This window comes from Capricornis sumatraensis, chromosome 4 (genome assembly GCF_032405125.1).
Source record: "Capricornis sumatraensis isolate serow.1 chromosome 4, serow.2, whole genome shotgun sequence".
NCBI classification, from domain to species: domain Eukaryota; kingdom Metazoa; phylum Chordata; class Mammalia; order Artiodactyla; family Bovidae; genus Capricornis; species Capricornis sumatraensis.
The window spans coordinates 131,698,645-131,717,903 of record NC_091072.1 but is presented as its reverse complement, the minus strand read 5'-3'; the positions used below and the strand labels follow the sequence as shown (position 1 = coordinate 131,717,903).

The following is a 19,259-nucleotide window of genomic DNA, read 5'->3' as shown; positions in this document are numbered from 1 at the left end:
GGAGCCATTTCTGGCATGGGATGACTACCTCACATGTGACGCACATTGAGCAAATGGCCTGTGTCAGCAGACAGAAAACCTGAGTAGTTATAGAAACTCTAGCTTTTCTAGGAATCAGTCTGTGCCCTCTGTTAAGTATCCAAATGTTGAGACCAAAACAGCCAGTATTATGTTTTAAACATTAGTAATAAGGTATATGCACAAACCTAAAGGAAATCAACCCTGAATATTGACTGGAAGGACTGTTGCTGAAGCTCCAATACTTTGGCCACCTGACAGGAAGAGGGGACTCATTGGAAAAGACCCTGATGCTGGGGAAAACTGAAGGCAAAAAGAGAAGGGGATAGCAGAGGATCAGACAGCTAGCAAATAGCATCACTGTTTCAGCTGACATGAATTTGAGCAAACTCCAGAATGTAGTGGAGGATAGGAGCCAGGCATGCTGCAGTCCATGGGGTCGCAGAGAGTTAAACACGACTTAGTGATTGAACAACAACAATATGCACAGGATATGACACAAAACAGGTACTAAACCAGTGAGTTACATTATTAAGCCCCTGCCAAGAACTCAGAAACATACTCAGGAATAACAAAATAGCTATTGTATGGATGGATAAAACTATGAACAAGTCAGTCAACTCCAAGTACCTATTGTTCCAGAATGAGCTCCAGTATGAGCTCTTGGGGAAGCCAACTTCATCCTAAGCTACACACATTTTCCCACTTAACAGTGCAGGTTTCCTACCAACAACAATGAAAAGGCACAATTACACATGTATTTCCCCTCCACATGAAGAACAGACACACGACAGATGACTGTTGACTAAAGAAATGAAGATGATCATATGGAAAGTGATTTCTGACCACTGACAATACTACAAAGAGGCAAAAAAACAGACTTAGGAATATTCCAGTTTATAAAATCTTTTATTTAAAAAATAAAATTATAAACAAAATACAGAAAAATATTGACACCTGTGATAACAAGGAAATGACTCTTAATCTTTAGGGCAGCTGTTATCCTGGAAGAGCAAAATCATGAGTTTTAAAAAGAAATTTTATTGTCCAAAGGAGGAATGTACTTTTAAAGGTTCACCTGTAATATGTATTTGGCATTGACAAAAAAAAATTATTTCTATCTATACATTCAACATTCTGCAGCATATTTACATTCAAGTTACATTTCCAAATTCTATGCCAAATACAGTCTACCTCACCACCCCAAGCCCCTAATAAGATAGTACTAAAATTCTGTTTATTTGGTAAGGGTTCAGTATGACTTTATTAGAAAATAATTTTATGTTCCAACTAGATCAATCATATTTTAACTACTTCAACAAAACTCACTGGCCTGTTCTTCCCAGGTGAAGTCAAGCCCCTTCCAAAAAAATTAAACACAAATAGAAACTTGGGTAAAAATGAAGTTATATAGTAATTTTTTCCTCCTTCCTTAGAGATATGATTAAGCTTCCAATGAAAGGACACTGGCTCTGATAAACAGATTTTACTTTTGCAGCAATTAAGATACAAGTCACAGAAGTTTAACATCTTTTTCAAAGATGGCTAAAGCACTTTTCCCTTCCAGCTGTTACCAAATTCCTCATCAAAATAACACATTAATAAACTCAGTTTTCTGAAAACTTGACATTTTCCCCATACATTCCTCAAATCAGATTACTTAACAATTTGTTAATTTCTTATTTAATTTTTATAAATTACACCAGGATAGCTAGCCTAATTTCCTGATAATTTAAATTACGATTTTATTAAAATCAACATAAATTATAAATAGCTTGCATCTTTGCTACAGTTCTCAGAGAAATTTATCTGAACTTCCTGGGGAGTCAAGCCTCCATAAGGTCTGTCTGTCTAGCCTTGATTAAAAAAAAAAAAGTCAAGATTTGAAAATTCTCATGCCTCCAAGGTGATCCCATTCAAATCAAACATTCTCATATGGGATTAATTCTTTCTTAATTCTCTCATATTAAGTTCATTTTTTACGTCTAGTATGATAAATGAATGACAAAGGAAATTGATGAATGTCATTTAGTTGAGCTCTTTCTTTCTAACTGACTTCAGGTTGTGACTTCTCCTCCAGTACATGAGGGCTGGCAACTGGCAGCAGGCTGCTGAGTAGACACCACTTCTAATTCAGATTCACGAACAAAAACCACTGCATCACCACTGACGTTTATAAGACACTGTGCCTAAAAGAATAACAGGACATTTCAGTCACATTTCAGTAACACGCTCATACTCTCCCGTTATGCTGGGGGCAGCATTGTAGAGCAGAAACAAGCATACAGTCCAAGAAAAAAATGAGCAAAGGATAAGAAGGCAATGCATAGGAGAGGAAACAAAAAAATTCATTAATATAGTTATTTAATTTTTTAAAGGACTATCTTTAACAGTTGTAAGTGAATTATTACGTTAACAAAGCTGATAAGAGAAATCTATTCTAAAATTTAACCTAAGCAACACTCCCCTATCCTCATTAACAGAATTATATTACTTCTTAGAATTGACAGTGTGGCCCCATCAGGACGTACTTTTCAACAGCAGAGCAGTCAGAAGTGGACAGCATCACAACTCAAACCAGAGGGCATCTTTAACTGTCCTCCACTAGCCATCAGGGGATCCCAAAGAACCGCCCCCCCTCCCCCAAGAAGGTGGTGGGAAAAGTAATTTAGGAGCAAAACTTCCAGAGGTATTTGAGACTAATAACTAGTCACTGTGGATATGAAAACAACACCTGACCTATGTATGACCACAGTTACCAATATATTTACTAAAACATGTTTTAAGCCTCTGGAATCAAAGAGCTCTGAGAAGCAATTCTCTTTTTTGGAGGTGGGTGGGAGGTGAAAAGCCCAGAGGGTAAATTTGTAGGGTCTCCCCATCAGGTTTTTAACTCCACCTCACCTGGTTTTTGTTTGGATTCTCCATGAAGACACACTGCTTCATTATGTAGGAGACAACAGCGTTCCCTCCCAGCGCAGCCACATGTGCGCGCACCATGGCAAACACTTCAGCAATAAAAGCATGGAGAAAACCACTGACTCCACCTTCCTAAAGGATAATGCACAAGAAAACCAAACTATATACCTGTCTAAATGAACGCACATAAAACATCAAAGAATATATATTAAAACAGTTTAAGTGATCTTACTATAATGGATGGTCCTTTTAATTTCCTTCACCATGCGGATTTGTTGCATGAATGAAAAAACCTTTACTTAAACGCATGTCTACAACAGGGATTATTGTTGGTGTTCAGTCACTAAATTGTGTCATAATCCCAACAGGGATTACCATCTTGATTTTAGAGATGATGAAACTGAAGCTCATGTGACATGCCCAGGATGAAGGTGGAACACAGAGCTAGTGGACAGATGGCAGAGCAAGAGTTCTAACTGTTCCTCCACTGTCAACACCTCCCTCCATGAAACTGTTCCCGTCATCATTCAAATAAATCGATGGTAAATATAAACAATGAGACTTCCCTGCTATCCATATCTCCCACTTTGAAAATGAACCATGTTGCAAGTCGCACTCGTCTTTTTCAGTTTCTTGAAGGTCTGACACCTTTTCCAGCCTCGGGGTCATTGTACATGAAGGGTCCACACCCGATTTTCCACCAGGGTAACTCGTACTCAGTTCTTCAGGTCTTGGTTTACATGTGACTTCTTCAGAGCAACCTACCCTATCAGACCTAAATTACGTTCTCCTGTTAACATTCTCCGCGAGCCTTGCTGTATTTCTTTATATGACTTATATTACTAAGAGCCATGTTCTCACCACATGATGATTATTTACTGTCCACTAAATCCCACCATGCCAGGGGCTGCATCTGCCATGCTCACAGCCATATACACTAACACGTGTTTCAGCAGGCGCCTGTGCCCAGTGATCTGCACATATTTGTCATGGAAAGAAACCCAACAGTTTGGGGAACTTTTGCAGTGTTCAAAGCCAAACAAGACAGAAACCAAAGGCCAGCTGACAGCTCAAAATGCTTTACAATCTAAATTTTCCACCAATTTTACTGAAGGTTTTTTACAGTCTAGGAAGAAATTTCCAACTTTAAATTGGAAGGGCAAAATTTAATACACTGTTAGAAAAACCATTTGTCTAGGTCACATCTTTCTGAAAAGCTACAGACTCCTACATAAAGTTTGTCATTAAGGAATTAAAGGAGTTGCTTCAGCCTGCCTCTGACTCAATCACAGTCCAGGACAGTCTTTTCTTCTGCTTTAATCAGTTTTCCTCTTACATATCAAATCAAAAAATTTTAGAGTAACAGACACTACAGGGGTAAATTCTAATATTACATAACTGAAAGCAAATAACTCAACAAGGAATGAACAGATTTCAGGTATTAAACTATATGCAGGCTTCTCAGGTAGCACTAGTGGTCAAGAACCCACCTGCCAAGGCAGGAGTCATAAGAGACGTGGGATCAATCCCTGGGTCAGGAAGATCCCCTGTAGAGTATGGCAACCCACTCCAGTATTCTTTCCTTGAGAGTCTCATCTTCAGAGACGCCTGGTGGGCTACAGTCATGGGGCTGCAAACAGCCAGATACAACTGAAGCAACTTAGCCCACATGCATGCATATACTACATATTATACTATTAACTACATTATAGCTGGTATTATAAATCCCTGTTGAAAGGAAATCTGTGAAGCAACATTTCAGGGTATGGTTGCTTCAGCAGTTGAAAAGACACTTTGGAAAGAAAATTTTATGGATTTGACAGTATAATATCCATGTGCAACTGGAAAAGGTTAATTCACCAATCTATGACAGCTTCTCAAACCCAGATTTCTTTGTCAAACCTCAATGGATCTAAAAGTGTTGCCCATTTTAATTCTACATTAAAAGGTTTTTTCGAATATCTTGAGATAGTTTCTTTTCCATCTCAACACAATTAGAGTATGATTACAAAAATAATTTTTCTTAAAGGAAACATTTATCTAATTAATTAATCTGTCAGAAGTCACTCCCTCATTTACACAAAAACGGCTTATGGTTCCTCTGCACCAGGCACTATGCTAGGTGCAGGAGGGTGAGGCTGAGGTTAGTAAGCAGGCTGCTATTTCCAAGAAGGCATAGAAACACTGCTGGTGAAACAATGGGGGGAAAAAAACACAATTAAGTTGTGTTTATAATTAACACACTTTAAAAAAATACAAACTTCTGCTAAAGTAAATTTTGAAGAGTTTATTGGGTTTCACACTTAAATAATTAAAAATTTTCCCTACTCACTATATTAATTTGCTTAGCAGCCCTGCTCAAGAATATAAGACAAATAGAAATGTCATCTTTTCCTGAGTTTAAATTCCTCTGTAATGCAAGATATAATAAATAGGCTGACTCTGATTCTTAATTCTGACCTCATCAAGCAAGAGATTATAACTGCTGTTACTTAAAAAACAAATTAAAGTTTAATGATACCCATTGTGAGGTAGGCACTTGAACAAATAACACTGATGGCTAGAGGAGAAAACAAGCAGCCTCCTCCTTTGTCAGGAGAAAACGACAGAACTAAATGATATCAAAAAAATCTCCAAAGACATCCATTCAGGATACAGTCCCCTACTATTTCTTAACGTGGACTCTTAAAAATTGCCATTTAAACCATCTCAGGCTAATACCTACAGAGAAACTAAGCTCAGGGCTGTTTTAAACCTCTATCAAACATGGATACATTTATTTTTTTTTAATTTACCATCTGATAAGGATCTGTAATTTCTAATAACAAATGAATTTAAACCCAACACAATTCTTGTGATAATACTGAAAGCAAAAGTGAAGTCGCTCAGTCACGTCCAACTCTTTGCAACCCCATGGACTACAGCCTACCAGGCTCCTCTGTCCATGGGATTTTCCAGGCAAGAATATCAGAGTGGGGTTGCCATTTCCTTCTCCAGGGCATATTCCCCCCGACCCAGGAATTGAACCCGGGTCTCCCACATTGCTGGCAGACACTTTTACCATCTGAGCCTCATCTACAGACAGGTTATGGAAAAAAGTGTGTGTGTGTGTGTGTGTGTGTGTGTGTGTGTGTGTGTGTGGAAAAAAGTGTGTGTGTGTGTTACTTTTGGCAAAAAAAACAAACAATTTGAAACATGTTTGGTTTTGATACTAATACTTTCAACCACAAAAAATTCACAAACACAATGAAATAACAACTATAAAATTACCTCACGTAGAGAAGTGGTTTCCCGAATAAAAAACATGTTAATTATACCAAGATATTTTGTTATTTTTGCTCCAGGAATGAAAGAAAGAGGTGTCATCTTAACAACCCCAACGGTAGAATTTGCACAAGGTGGAGCAGAACGATTCCGGAAGTTTCCTTCACCCATTGGACTTGCTTTTTCAACTGTCACTGCTAAAATTGGAAAGAGAAGAGAAAGCATCAAGATCACATGTTGGTGACTCAATGATTCCCTAGTGTTTCCAAATAAGTGGTGACAACATTCAGCTGTCTGTGAGGCTAAGCCATGTCATGAAAGAAAAGAAATTACCATGCACTGCATGCAATTACAAAGAGAGAGAAAGAAAAACGTAAGCGGAAATGCTGGAATGGAATCTTTGGGAAGAAAAATGGCATTCCTGCAAAAGAAAATGTCGATGCGGTGTAGCTACACACACAGTGATCGTTATAAAGTGAATACAAAGAAAAAGCGGTAGAGCATTAAAAAATCTGCTGTAGGAACAAATTATTACGAGAGTGTGAAAGTTGTTCCATTTCCCAGGGCAGTGTTTTCCATCTTTTTTTCAGACGACTTCATCATTGTCAACTTGTAGATAAACCTTATCTTAACTAGTTGTAGCAGGTTTCTTTTCCAAATCTTCTCAATCAAAGTTGTAATTTAAAAAATTTAACAAATGACCTTGGCTGTCTAAAAGTTAATTGTTCATAAAATAACAAATACCTACTGCTTATCAAATAACTACCATGAACCAAACACACACACACACGTGTGTGTGTGTCTATAATTTTCACAACGCAGCGACATAGGTGTTATCATCCCCATTTAATACATGAGGTAACTGAGGCTCACAAAACTTAAATAACTTGCCAAGGTCACACAGGTATTAAAATGGCACTTTTAGGATTCAAAACCAGACCTGGTTGATTCCATAGCCTGTGAGCTTCCCCCTAAATACAGTTCCTTCCCTTTAATGTCAACTCTTTCCCTCAAATACATTTACCTCAAAGTCTACCAAAACACATGGAGTATAGATTTAAAAAAAAAAAAATCTTAGTCCTGCTGCTGAGTCTAGCAGTGAGATAAGAGCTGGCCACTTTCTCTCTGGAGATTCCTTCTGTTCTCACTCTAGACATTACTCTTAGTCATCTGACGGATACCATAGACCACCGAGGACCTTGGGCCCTGAAAGAGTCTCTTCAATAAAAGCTCATTAATTTCCTTCCACTATGTGACCTAATAGCTATTTATATACGTCTAAGAATACCTTCACCAAAATTAAATCCTAAAAACACAACCCTGCAGCTGCAATTTAAACATCTAAAGGCCCTTCAAAAGCTTTTGCTAAATGACCGTTAGCATCTGCAGCTTTCACACTCCAACACATGATTGATTGGCAATGTTATTACTGAGTAGTCAGGGCCAGCCTTCACCACTGGGAAATCAAGGATATGCTTCTCAAATTCACAACGTGGTAGAAACATCCGCCTACTTGTCTTAATTGATCCGCGCCTTATGGTCTGAGCTTTCAGTTTAATGAGCTCTATCCAGCTGCTGCATCTGTCTGCAAAGGAACTGTAATCAACTGACGTTGCTGAAAACACAGACAGAAAACAAAAGAAAAAACAAAGAAAAAATATGGATGACGTCTCTTACTCGTCACAACACTCCTCTCGATGATGTAATTTAACTGTAACTTAGGGGGAAAGGTGGTCCTTTTCAAGTCAGGTGAGAGAGATAGTAAAGAATCAAGCTTTAGACACTGATTTGTCCAAAACCAACTTGTCGGTTGGCTGAGCATCTCTGGTGATGTCAGAGCTGTGTGGTCTCTTGGGGGGAACAGAAGCAGGTCTACCAAGATCAAGGAAAGGGTCACGTGCTGCGTTTTAACTAACTTCCTTTCCCTTGTTTTTATTTTACACTCTTTTAGCTGTTTATACTTAGGACTTTAATTTACAATCAGAACTTAGTGAATAATTCCTTGACCTATTTTTGCTCTGAAATTTAAAAAAAAATGAATAAATAAATAAATGAGAATCAAATGTTAAAGGATACATGAAAAAAAAAATCACTAGTTAACTTATCTTTTGCAAAATATCTTCTTTCTACCAGTAGTAACAAGGAAGCCAAAGGGTCATTTTTATCAATATCCTATTTCCACATCTGATTTTGGCAACAAAGCTTCTATTAACATGGAGTGAGGATCAAGTGTGAGCCCAACAAGTTCTTTTCAAAAGAGTATCTTTTACTTCTGTTGAGCTAAAAAATAGTATTAAAAGCTAAAGTCTTATCTTTAGAAACTGGGACACTATTAAAATGCTAGACGGCGTAAATAATATTTGAATTACACAATCTAACTACAATAAGGCCACATTTTGGTGTCTATTCCATTGTCCAGTGCATTTCTTCAATGTCTGTATGCTTATGCACCACCACGCTAGAATTTCACACCTTTGGTGACTATTTGCTTAATTAGACAAACTCACCTCTCTGTGCAGCTGGTATACCTGAGTTAGAACTTGCACTCTCCAGGTGTTCTAGTAAGACAATATGAACAACATTAGCTTGGATGCTAAGTACAAGCCAGTATCTCTTTGCTCTTGGTTAATACTCTCTAAAAACCAGATGAATAGGAGAAAATTTTTATGGCCTCATTATAAAAGCAAACCAAATAGAAGTACCTAGGTTTAAAATGGCAGTTTCTATTGATATATGAAAACTAGCTCGGTTAATAAACACCATGCCAAGAAAGATTACTTGTTATTATAACACAAAAAAAGTTCCAGAAACTCTACATGTTAGAAAATATCCACACACAGTAACAAATGTTAGTGGGAGGGAAGCAGAATGTGGGAAATCTGAACAGAGAAAAGGGTCAATGTACTGGGAAGAAAATCTGAAATGAAACGGGAAGGTAAATGTGTGTGGGGGGGAAAACCAGTAAGATTAAGAGCTACAGACAAATCAGTGACCTGTGTCTCATAGATAAACACACACCATACATTAGCCCCGCCCCACCCACCTCACCACCAACCCCCTCATTCAAAGCTTTCCCTTTCAACAGCTTCCTCTGAAACTATCATGACTTTATGGAACTAAAAGGTGACTACTTTTCACAGAAATAACTAGGAATCCCAAACTATAACCTCCTTTCTAGTAAGCTCACAAAAGCAACATCTTGAATTCTTCCTGAAAGTTTATATTTTTATCAGATATTTAAGGAACTGTACAAATTCAAACAGCACTACATTAAAAAAAAATCTTCATCATCTATTTCTAATTTTCAGGCTCTACCCACACTAGCATATTTGAATTTCTATTTCTAAGAATCTCATAACTGAGGATATAGTGTTGCCAAGATGGAAATAACTCATAAAAACACTAAGAATAATTTGGTCAGCCATTTTTTTTTAAATTATAAACTAAGTAAATAAGTAAATATATAATATTTTTGTCTCTGTGTCATATGGTGATGGGGGGTAATATTCTTAAATTTGTAAAAGTTGTAATTTTCAAAAATCAGATTTCTACAGAATGTTTCTGCCAACTGGGGGGCAATGACATATCTCCCGTCCCCACTCCACTTCTTTTTTCCTAAGGCTAGTGACCACAAGCTAAACCTGGAGAGAGTACAGTGATCAATATTCCTCTTACGATACACAGCTGTCAATAAAAGGGATCATGAGGAGAAGTTCACAAAAAGACTTGTGAGGGGATTACACTGGGTGTGCCCTGACACAAGTCAGTGTCCTCCTGATTCGGAATCCTGAGGGGTACTGGAAACCCAGGAGGAGACAGGACCTACAGCAGGAAGACTAAACAGAACTGACACTCAATTTCTAGCAACAGCTGATCCAGTGCACAAGCTGGGAAAGTAAGTGGCCCATCCCCAGGCTCACATATCCCAGGGGAGTTCCAGGACTCCCAGAGGTCCTGGGCAGCACAGCCTCACTGAGTACAGACACAGAAAATACAGTCAGCATTACAGACCCTAGTTTTATCATGTGGGGATGGGAAGAAGGGAGGGGAAGCTAAAAGAAAACAAGAAAATGACTAAAATTATCCTCTATACCTTCATATTATCTTGGCAGTATGGAACTCCCTGGTAGCAACTGCATATGAAATGTCCACAAAGAGAGCTTATACATGTAGACGCTATCTGCTCCCATCTTCAAATATGTCGTGTTAAAAAGTAAAGGTATACAATGATCTGTAGAATATCTGTGGTTTTTTTGTTTTTTTTTAAAAAGGAGAAATAGAACATCTTTGCAAAGAGAGACAATATAGCTATTAAGAGCACTTGCCTCTTGGGAAGGAAAATGAAGGGAGAAGGGAGCTTTATTTTAGACAATGTGGTCTTTTTGTAGGATTTGAATTTTTTATTATGTACACTTACTACTTTCCCCCAAATTTTACAAAAGGTGGAGGAGAAACAAGAGAGGAAAAATATTTATTCCCAGCCCTCAAATGTGAATGTGTCTGAATTAAAATCTGAAAAGAACACAGTTCTTAAATTGGAGACGTAGACGGAAAGAATGAGTTGGGAGACTTCTGACCTCACTGAAGGAGAGCAGGTTCACCTTCTGCCATGTTTGCCTGGATGCCCATTTTTTCTACCAGAGAAAAGGCCCAAGAGAAGCTAGTCCTGTGGACTTCAGCACTTTGGACTGGTCTGAACACCTCAAACATCTACTGACCTCAGGCTCTCTGCCCCTTCTAATTACAGTTTGGCTTCCCAGGTAACAGCCTTTTTCAAAAGAGAAGGTAGCATAGACATTAGCTGTCTGGCTCACTGACAAAGCAGAAATTCCGGTTCTGTGTGTGTTAGTTGCTCAGTAGTGTCTGACTCTTTGTGACTCCATGGACTGTACAGCCTACCAGGCTCTTCTGTCCATGGGATTTTCTAGGCAAGGATACTGGAAATGGATTGCCATTTCCTTCTCCAGGGGATCTTCCCGACCCAGGGATCAAACTCAGGTCTCCTGCGTTGCAGGCGGATGCTTTACCGTCTGAGTTACTGGGGAAGCCCTCTGCAATCTCTAGTGTATACATGCTCAATTGTGTCTGACTCTTTGTGACCCCATGAACTGTAGCCCACCAGGCTCCTCTGTCCACAGGATTCTCTAAGGCAAGAAAACTGCAGTAGGTTGCCATTTCCTCCTCAGGGGATCTTCCCCACCAAGGGGTCGAACCTGCATCTATCTCCTGTTCCCTGCACTGCAGGCAGATTCTCTACTGCTGAACCACCGGGAAAGCCCCATGCAATCTCTAAGCCAGTACTAAAAAAAGGCAACAGATTTCATATTCAGAGGTAGAAATCTTTTTAAATGTCCTTGAGGCTTTGCTGGGGAGCCAATGCTCAGTTCTGGCCATTTGTACATCTCTGTGGAAGACTTTGAGACAAACGCTTCATATGTCAGGTCCCCACTGAAGCTGCAAAGAGAGTTTAAATCAAGCCACACAGCAACCCAGTTCTCTTACCATTTCCTTGCCCACTGAATACAATTTTGCTGTTCAAAAATCTACTAAGTGATAGTGATAATCCCTCAAAAAAAAAACAATGCTGGAAAGTTAACAAGGCAAACAGAACATATAGAACTGTTTTCTTAGTATACTCTAGTGACTTAACAGGCCTTAGCAGAGTGGGGAGGGGGATTAATCTAGATGAAAGTGGTTTAGTGGAAATGAGCATACAGATGAAAAACAGAAAGAAAATCTAGCAAGAATTCTTCCTCCTTCAATTATACACCTGCCAGTGCTTCTAAAGTTTGAGACGCCTCCATTCTCCTAAACAATCCGTCATACCAATGACAAAGGGATGTGCGAGCCATGATAAAGTCTTACACTAACTACTCTTTGGACTTTCTATCATTAAAATTGATGGATCATCTTTGCTCTGAATAATTAAAAAAGTCTTTGAGACATTCTTTTCCTGTCACCCTAAGAAAGTTATTAAAACTGAAAAAATTCCTGCAAACTCTGAAAAGATTCTCCGGCAAATAAAACTATGTGCAATCTGGAGTCTCTAAATCATAATGCTTTATTTTCCTATTTAAACATGCTCAGTTTTAAACTATGATGATCAAAATTTGGTTTTATGTTCCTTTAGGCATTTCCATCAGTCTATAATGCACTGATCAGTATCTGGCTTAATGACCGAGTGAGACAAATGATGTATGTAAACATTCAGTATATACCTGGACCCTAATGGTCTTCAAATATTGGTGGTCTGATAATGAAACTGACATATTACAGTTAAAAAGTATTAAGGCATGGAGAAAAATATAAGTTGTTTTGATCTGGATATTTCACTAGGGGAAAAAAATTCAATACACAGATAATATATAATATATGACAAAAGACAATTAGTTGCCCTACTGAATCATTAAAACTTCCAATTAAAAGTGTATAATATCCTAACCCACTTGTTTTTCTTCTTCAGTCCCCATCATTCACTCCTCTCACTACCATCCTTTGTTATCTTTTTTCCCCAAATAATCCTGGTTTTTGGTCAGTAGCCCAATTCCACTTTCTCTGCTTTCCACTCCCTCGTTCCCTGACTGGTTTTTACTGCCCTCGAGCTGCCTTGAAGAAGCTAAGATTCCTTATCTCTACCTCTTCATCAACTCTTTGCTTCCTTCACACTTCTTAGGTGCAGTTTTCACATTTTCCACTCTTTAGAGAGTTCCTGTTCATTCTGTTTCCCCTCAGTATTGTTCCCCTTTCAGGATGCCATACTGATTGCTGTGGCCACCAATAGCAAGGGAAAGGCAGCATTTTTAACAGCTGCTACCACTTGGTCACGTGTGCTTAATGTCTCAGTCACATCCAACTCTGCAGCCCACCAGGCTCCTCTGTCCATGGGGCTTCTCCAGGCAAGAATTCTGGAGTGGGGTGCCATGCCCTCCTCCAGGGGCTCTTCCCGATTCAAGGATCAAACCCAGATTTCCCGCATGGCAGGCAGATTCTTTACCACCTAAGCCACCAGGGACACCCAAGAATACTGGAGTGGGTAGCCTATCCCTTCTCCAGGGGATCTTTCTGAGCCAGGAATCAAACTGGGGTCTCCTGCATTGCAAGTAGATTCTTTTACTTGCTGAGCTACCAGGGAAGCCCACCATTTGGTCACAGTGACAAAATATATCTTAAAAAATAGAGAGGAAAAACAGACATGCAATGAACTGTTAATATAAAAAAAATTTTAGCTAATATAAAGAATTATATATACTTGTAAGAATTCAGAACCATTACTTGGCAGGAAAAACTAAAAGCTAAGTTCTGTAATTCTCATAGATTTATATTTCTAATAACTAGTTTACAATAATTTAAAGCAAGTCATTTAAGTTTAAAAAATTAAGCTATATTTAAAAATCAAATTTGGTTTAACAAAAAGGTAAACTCCAATAGCCTACTGTAAAAATAAAGGAAAAAGGTTCCAATGTGGATACCTAATTATGGAGTACAATGCATTCAGGGGTGTAAGTTTTCTTTTTTACTTAAATCCAGAATGTGACCTATGTTTGTCACATTAGCCAGCAACTGCTCAGTGAAAAGAGAACTCCTCCCAGCCTCTAGTTAATGCAACTGGACATGAGGATACCACCCCAGCATAAAGCCAAGTGACAGCACAAACAAGCATGGCGGGGGTGGGGAGTAATAAAAAAATGTTTCCTCTATACAGTTTCACCCAACAGTATACAAACACTAAAAGTGACTTAATTAAACCCTTTTATAGCCTTAAATTCTCAGAATTTTAATGAAAACCATTATTCTAATAGAGATTAGATTTATAAAGTATTTGATATCTATTTATCTATCTATCTATATGGTGGTATATGAATCACACACATTTGTCTAACATAAGTTCTTAAAGTCCCCCAATATGGTATCTAATATCCCAAGGTTCAGACCTTTAAATATGTATCTACTAAAGCAATATGCTAATCTTTTATATAAAAAAATTATACACATCTTTTACCCAGATTACATTTACTCAGATTCTCTATTTTTACTATATTTGCTCAATCTTTTTTCACTTTCACTTCATAAAATATATATGATTTTTAAATTCTCTTAAAACCATTTCAGAGTGAAGTGACATATTGAAAAAACTGACATATAGATATTAATGAAGAAGAAAAATATTATGAAAGTGCCATAAAAAATTTGCTATTGTTATCTTTTTTTCTTATAACACAGGTTCATATGAAAAAAAAGTAATTTATGGTGATGCCACATCAACTTTGTTCCTCACAGTATTCTAAGAATTTTGATGACCTTCACTTGATAATGTTCTTTAAGAAATTACTTAGGCTCAGCACTTTTTGATATTTCAAATCAGAAAAATCAAGATAACTAGCAAGGTAACACCAAATCAACCATAATTTGAGACATACATCAAAACTGTTTTGTTTACCTTGAGAAACAAAACCAAGTATAACAAAAGATGGAAGGGAAAAAAAAAACTGAACACGGATGGACAACTCAGGCCCGGGTTTACTCTACACAGTCAATTAGAATACATGTAATTGAAACATCTTCTCTTCAAAGAGTCACTCATTTTCAGTAACACAAAAAGATAAGTAAAGGTTTATCTACAAGTGAAAAGATGGAAGTATTAATAAACATACTGTGCACAGCTCTTGACACTACTCTGTCAACTAAAAAGAAATAAAAATTTTCATAAATCATCCCATCTGTGATGAGAACATGGAAAATAAATAAGTATTCAAAGTCTTCAGAATTAAAAAAGATAAATCTCAGTCAGCTTAGCTAACTGATTTAACTATGAAAACTATGTATTTATTTTACTTATCATATCAGTCATCAATTTTTAAGCCTCTGGTCGAAGAAAGTTTTTTTTTTTAACATTTATTCCCCACCCTTGCCTTTCTTTGTCCCACCTATTTCCTCTAAACCGCTAAGCTTAACTGTTCCCAGATATTTTTATTCTCTATTCAAACCCTGCCTTCATGTTAAAATATTCAGCTACTACATTCATAATATAACACTCTATTATTACGTTTCCTACCTTTCAAAAGCCATTCTATCCTCAAATTTTCTAAAATATTTTGAAATAACTTTTTCTAATGTATATAGCAGACCACATGTTCTCCTGGAGAGACGTCAGGAAGCAAAGATAAGAAGTAAGCATGCAACATAAACCACAATATACATGACTTAAAAAAAAATGCACAGATAAACTTTTTAGCGTTCACTGATGATTTTAAAATATAACACTCAAAGAAAGGCACATAGGTTTTACAGTTAAGTACTTAGTATTAAAAGTTTTATATGTGTATATATAAGTATTAGATGTGATATTATTATGAAGCTGACAAACGGTGACGACGATGATGATAAAGGCAGCAGGATCTGATTCAGTGATTTTCAAACTTTTGGAAACCCTTCCTTCTAACAAAATCACATAGAAAGTCAACACAGAAAGCACAATGAATCAAAGCTGCTCTAGTTCAGAGGTAGGTGAGCCAGCACTACCCCTGATACCTTGCTTCTTGGAAGGCCACAAGACACCTCTGAAGAAATTCTATGGTTTGGAGGGACAGAGTTTAAAAATCATTGGTTTAACTGATTTGAGGCTATTTGGAAAATGAACTCAAAGAAGCTCAGTGTGACCTCAGGCATAATTTAGCTTTTATGTTTTTAGTAATAATTGAAGAACCATACACCAAAGAAACTCAAAAAAATCCGAGAATTTTAAAGGCAGGAGAGAATCTTCATCTTTTCACATTTTACAAATGAAGAACTGAGACGTCAGTGGCCTAGCTGCAGATCACCTGGCCCCAGTTCTCACATTTGATATCATCAGGAGCAGAACTGAGAAAAAGGCCAGGTCTCTTGCTTTGTGAGTCCATTGTATGGCCCTTTCCCATGCTCCTTAAAATAAACTGCAAATATTGTAGGCATTGTTTAGATATAACTTATTCTACTCAAATTCTTCTTTGCTTTTCAGTTCAGAGTATCATTTGTGCAAAATATACTAATTACTACAAAAAGCATTAGTTTTAATTACCTTTGAAAACATTTTGAAAGCTATTATCAAAACTGTAAGTTATCAATATAAACATAGTTAATTTACAGAGTTTAAATTTAATCTTCTGCAGAATTCAGTAGCTATTAACAACATGGTAAAACAGAGTTGCCAGGGACCTCAACTCCACAAATAAATATTTTTATAGATTAGCAACTAATCAAACCTTATTGCTGATTGGATTATTGGTTTTAGTTGCCCCCTCCTCACCACTTTTGGGTAAGGATAAACTAAGTGAAAACTAAAAGTAGCTTGAAACTAACCCTATGTTAAATGTAAGTTTCTATCTAGTCAGTTCAAGAAAGATTCTAGATTGTTCTGCTTTTTGTTCTAAAAGCTATATTTAAGTTATAAATCTGAACTCAGATTATCTTTGGATTTATCCCTTTTTATTTTTTTTAAGGAAATTCACTATGAAATTCTGAATGAGAATTTTATTTGGACAAAAAGGAAAAAGAACCACATGGTAACCATGTTAGAAAGTTCCAAATCTGAAAGTAGCTTAACTTTTTCAGCTCCAAAATATGAGTCAAGATCTGTTTATCTTCATAGACTCTGAACTGATTTAGCAAAGACTCTACTGATATATACACAATGTGAATTTAAAGCTATTATATATTATAACTAACTTGGTATCAGATAAAGTAACTGACAAGTAGAAACCATATGCATTATAAAATGTAAACATTAGAAAGGCCATTTGATTTTAATGAATGCACCATTTCTCAGAATAAAAAATTGAGGAAAAAACACACACATTTATTGTGTATAAACTGCTCTAAGGTAAGGTACAGTAATTCTGAAATTTTTATAAGAATTACATTGAAATCACAAGAGAAATGGAAAAAACTACCTCCCACTTTTCTCCAAAGATTGTACAGATGTAGGTAGACCTAATGCTACAGAATTAAGGGATAATCATTTTGCATTTGAAAATATGTTCCTCAAATATAAGACACCTGAAAGACAGAAAGCTCATCCCTTTCTCACTTGTACTAATTCTTGCCCAAAACCTCTCTTCACATGGCTTCTGAAGAAAATAAGTAATTCATTGGCTAAGAAAATCTAAAAGTTTCTGCAAGAGGTTAGAATGTTGCTAGAAAAAATTCACCAGATAAAAATATCATGGATAACATACGTGAACAGTTAACTTTGGGAAATCCAAATCTCTGAAAATAAAACTTTTAATATATTTGAGGTATTAGAACAGAATATCATATGAAAAATTACCTTAATAAGTTATGATGAGATTACTAGAGAAATTAAAATGAAAGCAACGGTACTCTCTCCCCTTTATGAACATGAAGAAACATACAATGAGGGAATGAAGACCAAATCTCCATTTCAAAATTAAGTTAAGATCACCTACAATCAAGAAGCAAGTAAAAGTATCTAGAAACTAGTATTTGTGCTTGCATTTCTCTTGCTTAACCAACCTTTAGCTGGTGGAAAAGGATGAGAAGGAAGTGAATCTGAACAGAGTTCCAGGGGAAACTGCAGAAGTTCTTCATTATCTGTAGAGGCTAGAGAAGCAAGAAAAAATATAAATTACTATATAATGATCTCATTAATTTTTTAAAAATTAAGAATCTGGGATAATATATGTATTTTCCCCCAACTCAATTTATTCTGGTTATTTTCTCCTTGCTTTCTACCTTCACCTGCAGACACTGAGAGTGGTTGCTATCTTTCCAGGAGGGACTGATGAGATTTAGAAAAGATGATAATATAAACCTCTTAGCACAATGCCTTGCAAAGAATAAGCACTCACTAATAATTATCACTATCCTATTTTTGTATTGATAATATACCAGTTCTGTAATACTTAAACCAGTTACTGTCTATTTTCTTTGATAAATATCTGAACACATCATCATTTAACACATCTCTCAATCTGACATTTAATCAATACTATACAGATGTAATATATTCAACTTAAAATATTTTAGATATTTATTTAGCCAGCAAGTCATTAAACTTCAGAAAGTTTCTTTTTTTCAGAGCCTCTAAATTGCTGCAGAATTAATGATACAATCTAAATGTAAAAAAAAGCCACATTTCCTGCATAAACAGCAGTGAACCACAGATCCATGTGTGAAACAAAAAAAAGCCAGTCATATGCTTATCCATACAGTTATCCTGATAGAGAAAACAGGAAAAGTAACAGTATCTTACCAAAAAACATATCATTTAGTTAGTTACCTATCCTCTATATTTTTTCACTGAAATATTAAACAGACAAATGTATTTTTTCACTGAACCATGCTCCCATCTACCACAGGTTTACCTCTTTGCAATAACTTCTCAGCATGTGTTTTTGTAGTCTGTAAAGCCTGATTTTTGTCAAAAGTTATTGCAACTGCTGTGACTGTAACCTAGAATCACAGAAACAATATGATGAGCGAAGCAAGCATTCCCAAAGTCATCTCCTCACAAATCTTTCTCACTACCATGGAACAACTTATACAAACTGGCTAATTTGCCTTTACTTTTACTGGTTAAGATCCTTAACCAGAACTGCACATAAACTCAGATATTCAGACTACAACTAAGCCCAACATGTACACCTAAACCTAAGTATTCCAGAAAAAGCTCAAGAACCTTCTCTAAAGGATGGGGACTGCAAAAGTCACACTGAGGCAGAACTCCCAGTAGGTGTTACGCTGGAACATACATGTGATTCCACCTTTAGATAACTACAGTTCACAAAAGTAAAACGGACAGACAAGGTCTGACTCATACTAACATGTTTAAAAATATTTTGAAATAAAGCAGCTCATACTTCTCAATTACAGCAAATGTATAATATTAAAACAGATCAAAGAAATCTTTTTTTAATAACAGACTAAACTTTAATTACCTGAATTAATTCATCTTCAGGGAGGGAGACTGTAAAATTGACATGACAGAGGCAGCAGGGGATCATAGACCGGAGTTTAAAATACAGGCTCTACACAAAAGAAAATATTAGTAATATCACTTCTTT

General features: G+C 36.6%; 1 protein-coding gene across 3 annotated transcripts in view; it reads right to left on the bottom strand.

Moving 5' to 3' along the window:
* Window positions 1–991: 991 nt before the first annotated feature.
* C2CD5 (C2 calcium dependent domain containing 5) overlaps window positions 992–19,259 on the bottom strand; it is an 87,820-nt gene continuing 69,552 nt past the window's right edge. The window contains exons 21-28 of one of the 3 annotated variants that reach the window (XM_068970932.1): window positions 19,134–19,223; window positions 18,561–18,648; window positions 17,710–17,796; window positions 8,709–8,759; window positions 7,715–7,816; window positions 6,208–6,398; window positions 2,923–3,069; window positions 992–2,207 (exon numbers count right to left, since the gene is read on the bottom strand). In XM_068970932.1, the coding sequence (XP_068827033.1) occupies window positions 2,076–2,207; window positions 2,923–3,069; window positions 6,208–6,398; window positions 7,715–7,816; window positions 8,709–8,759; window positions 17,710–17,796; window positions 18,561–18,648; window positions 19,134–19,223 (888 nt within the window). In that variant the 3' untranslated portion in view covers window positions 992–2,075. The remainder of the gene's footprint in view (window positions 2,208–2,922; window positions 3,070–6,207; window positions 6,399–7,714; window positions 7,817–8,708; window positions 8,760–17,709; window positions 17,797–18,560; window positions 18,649–19,133; window positions 19,224–19,259) is intronic. The other 2 variants (XM_068970934.1, XM_068970935.1) reach the window with 2 other exon arrangements.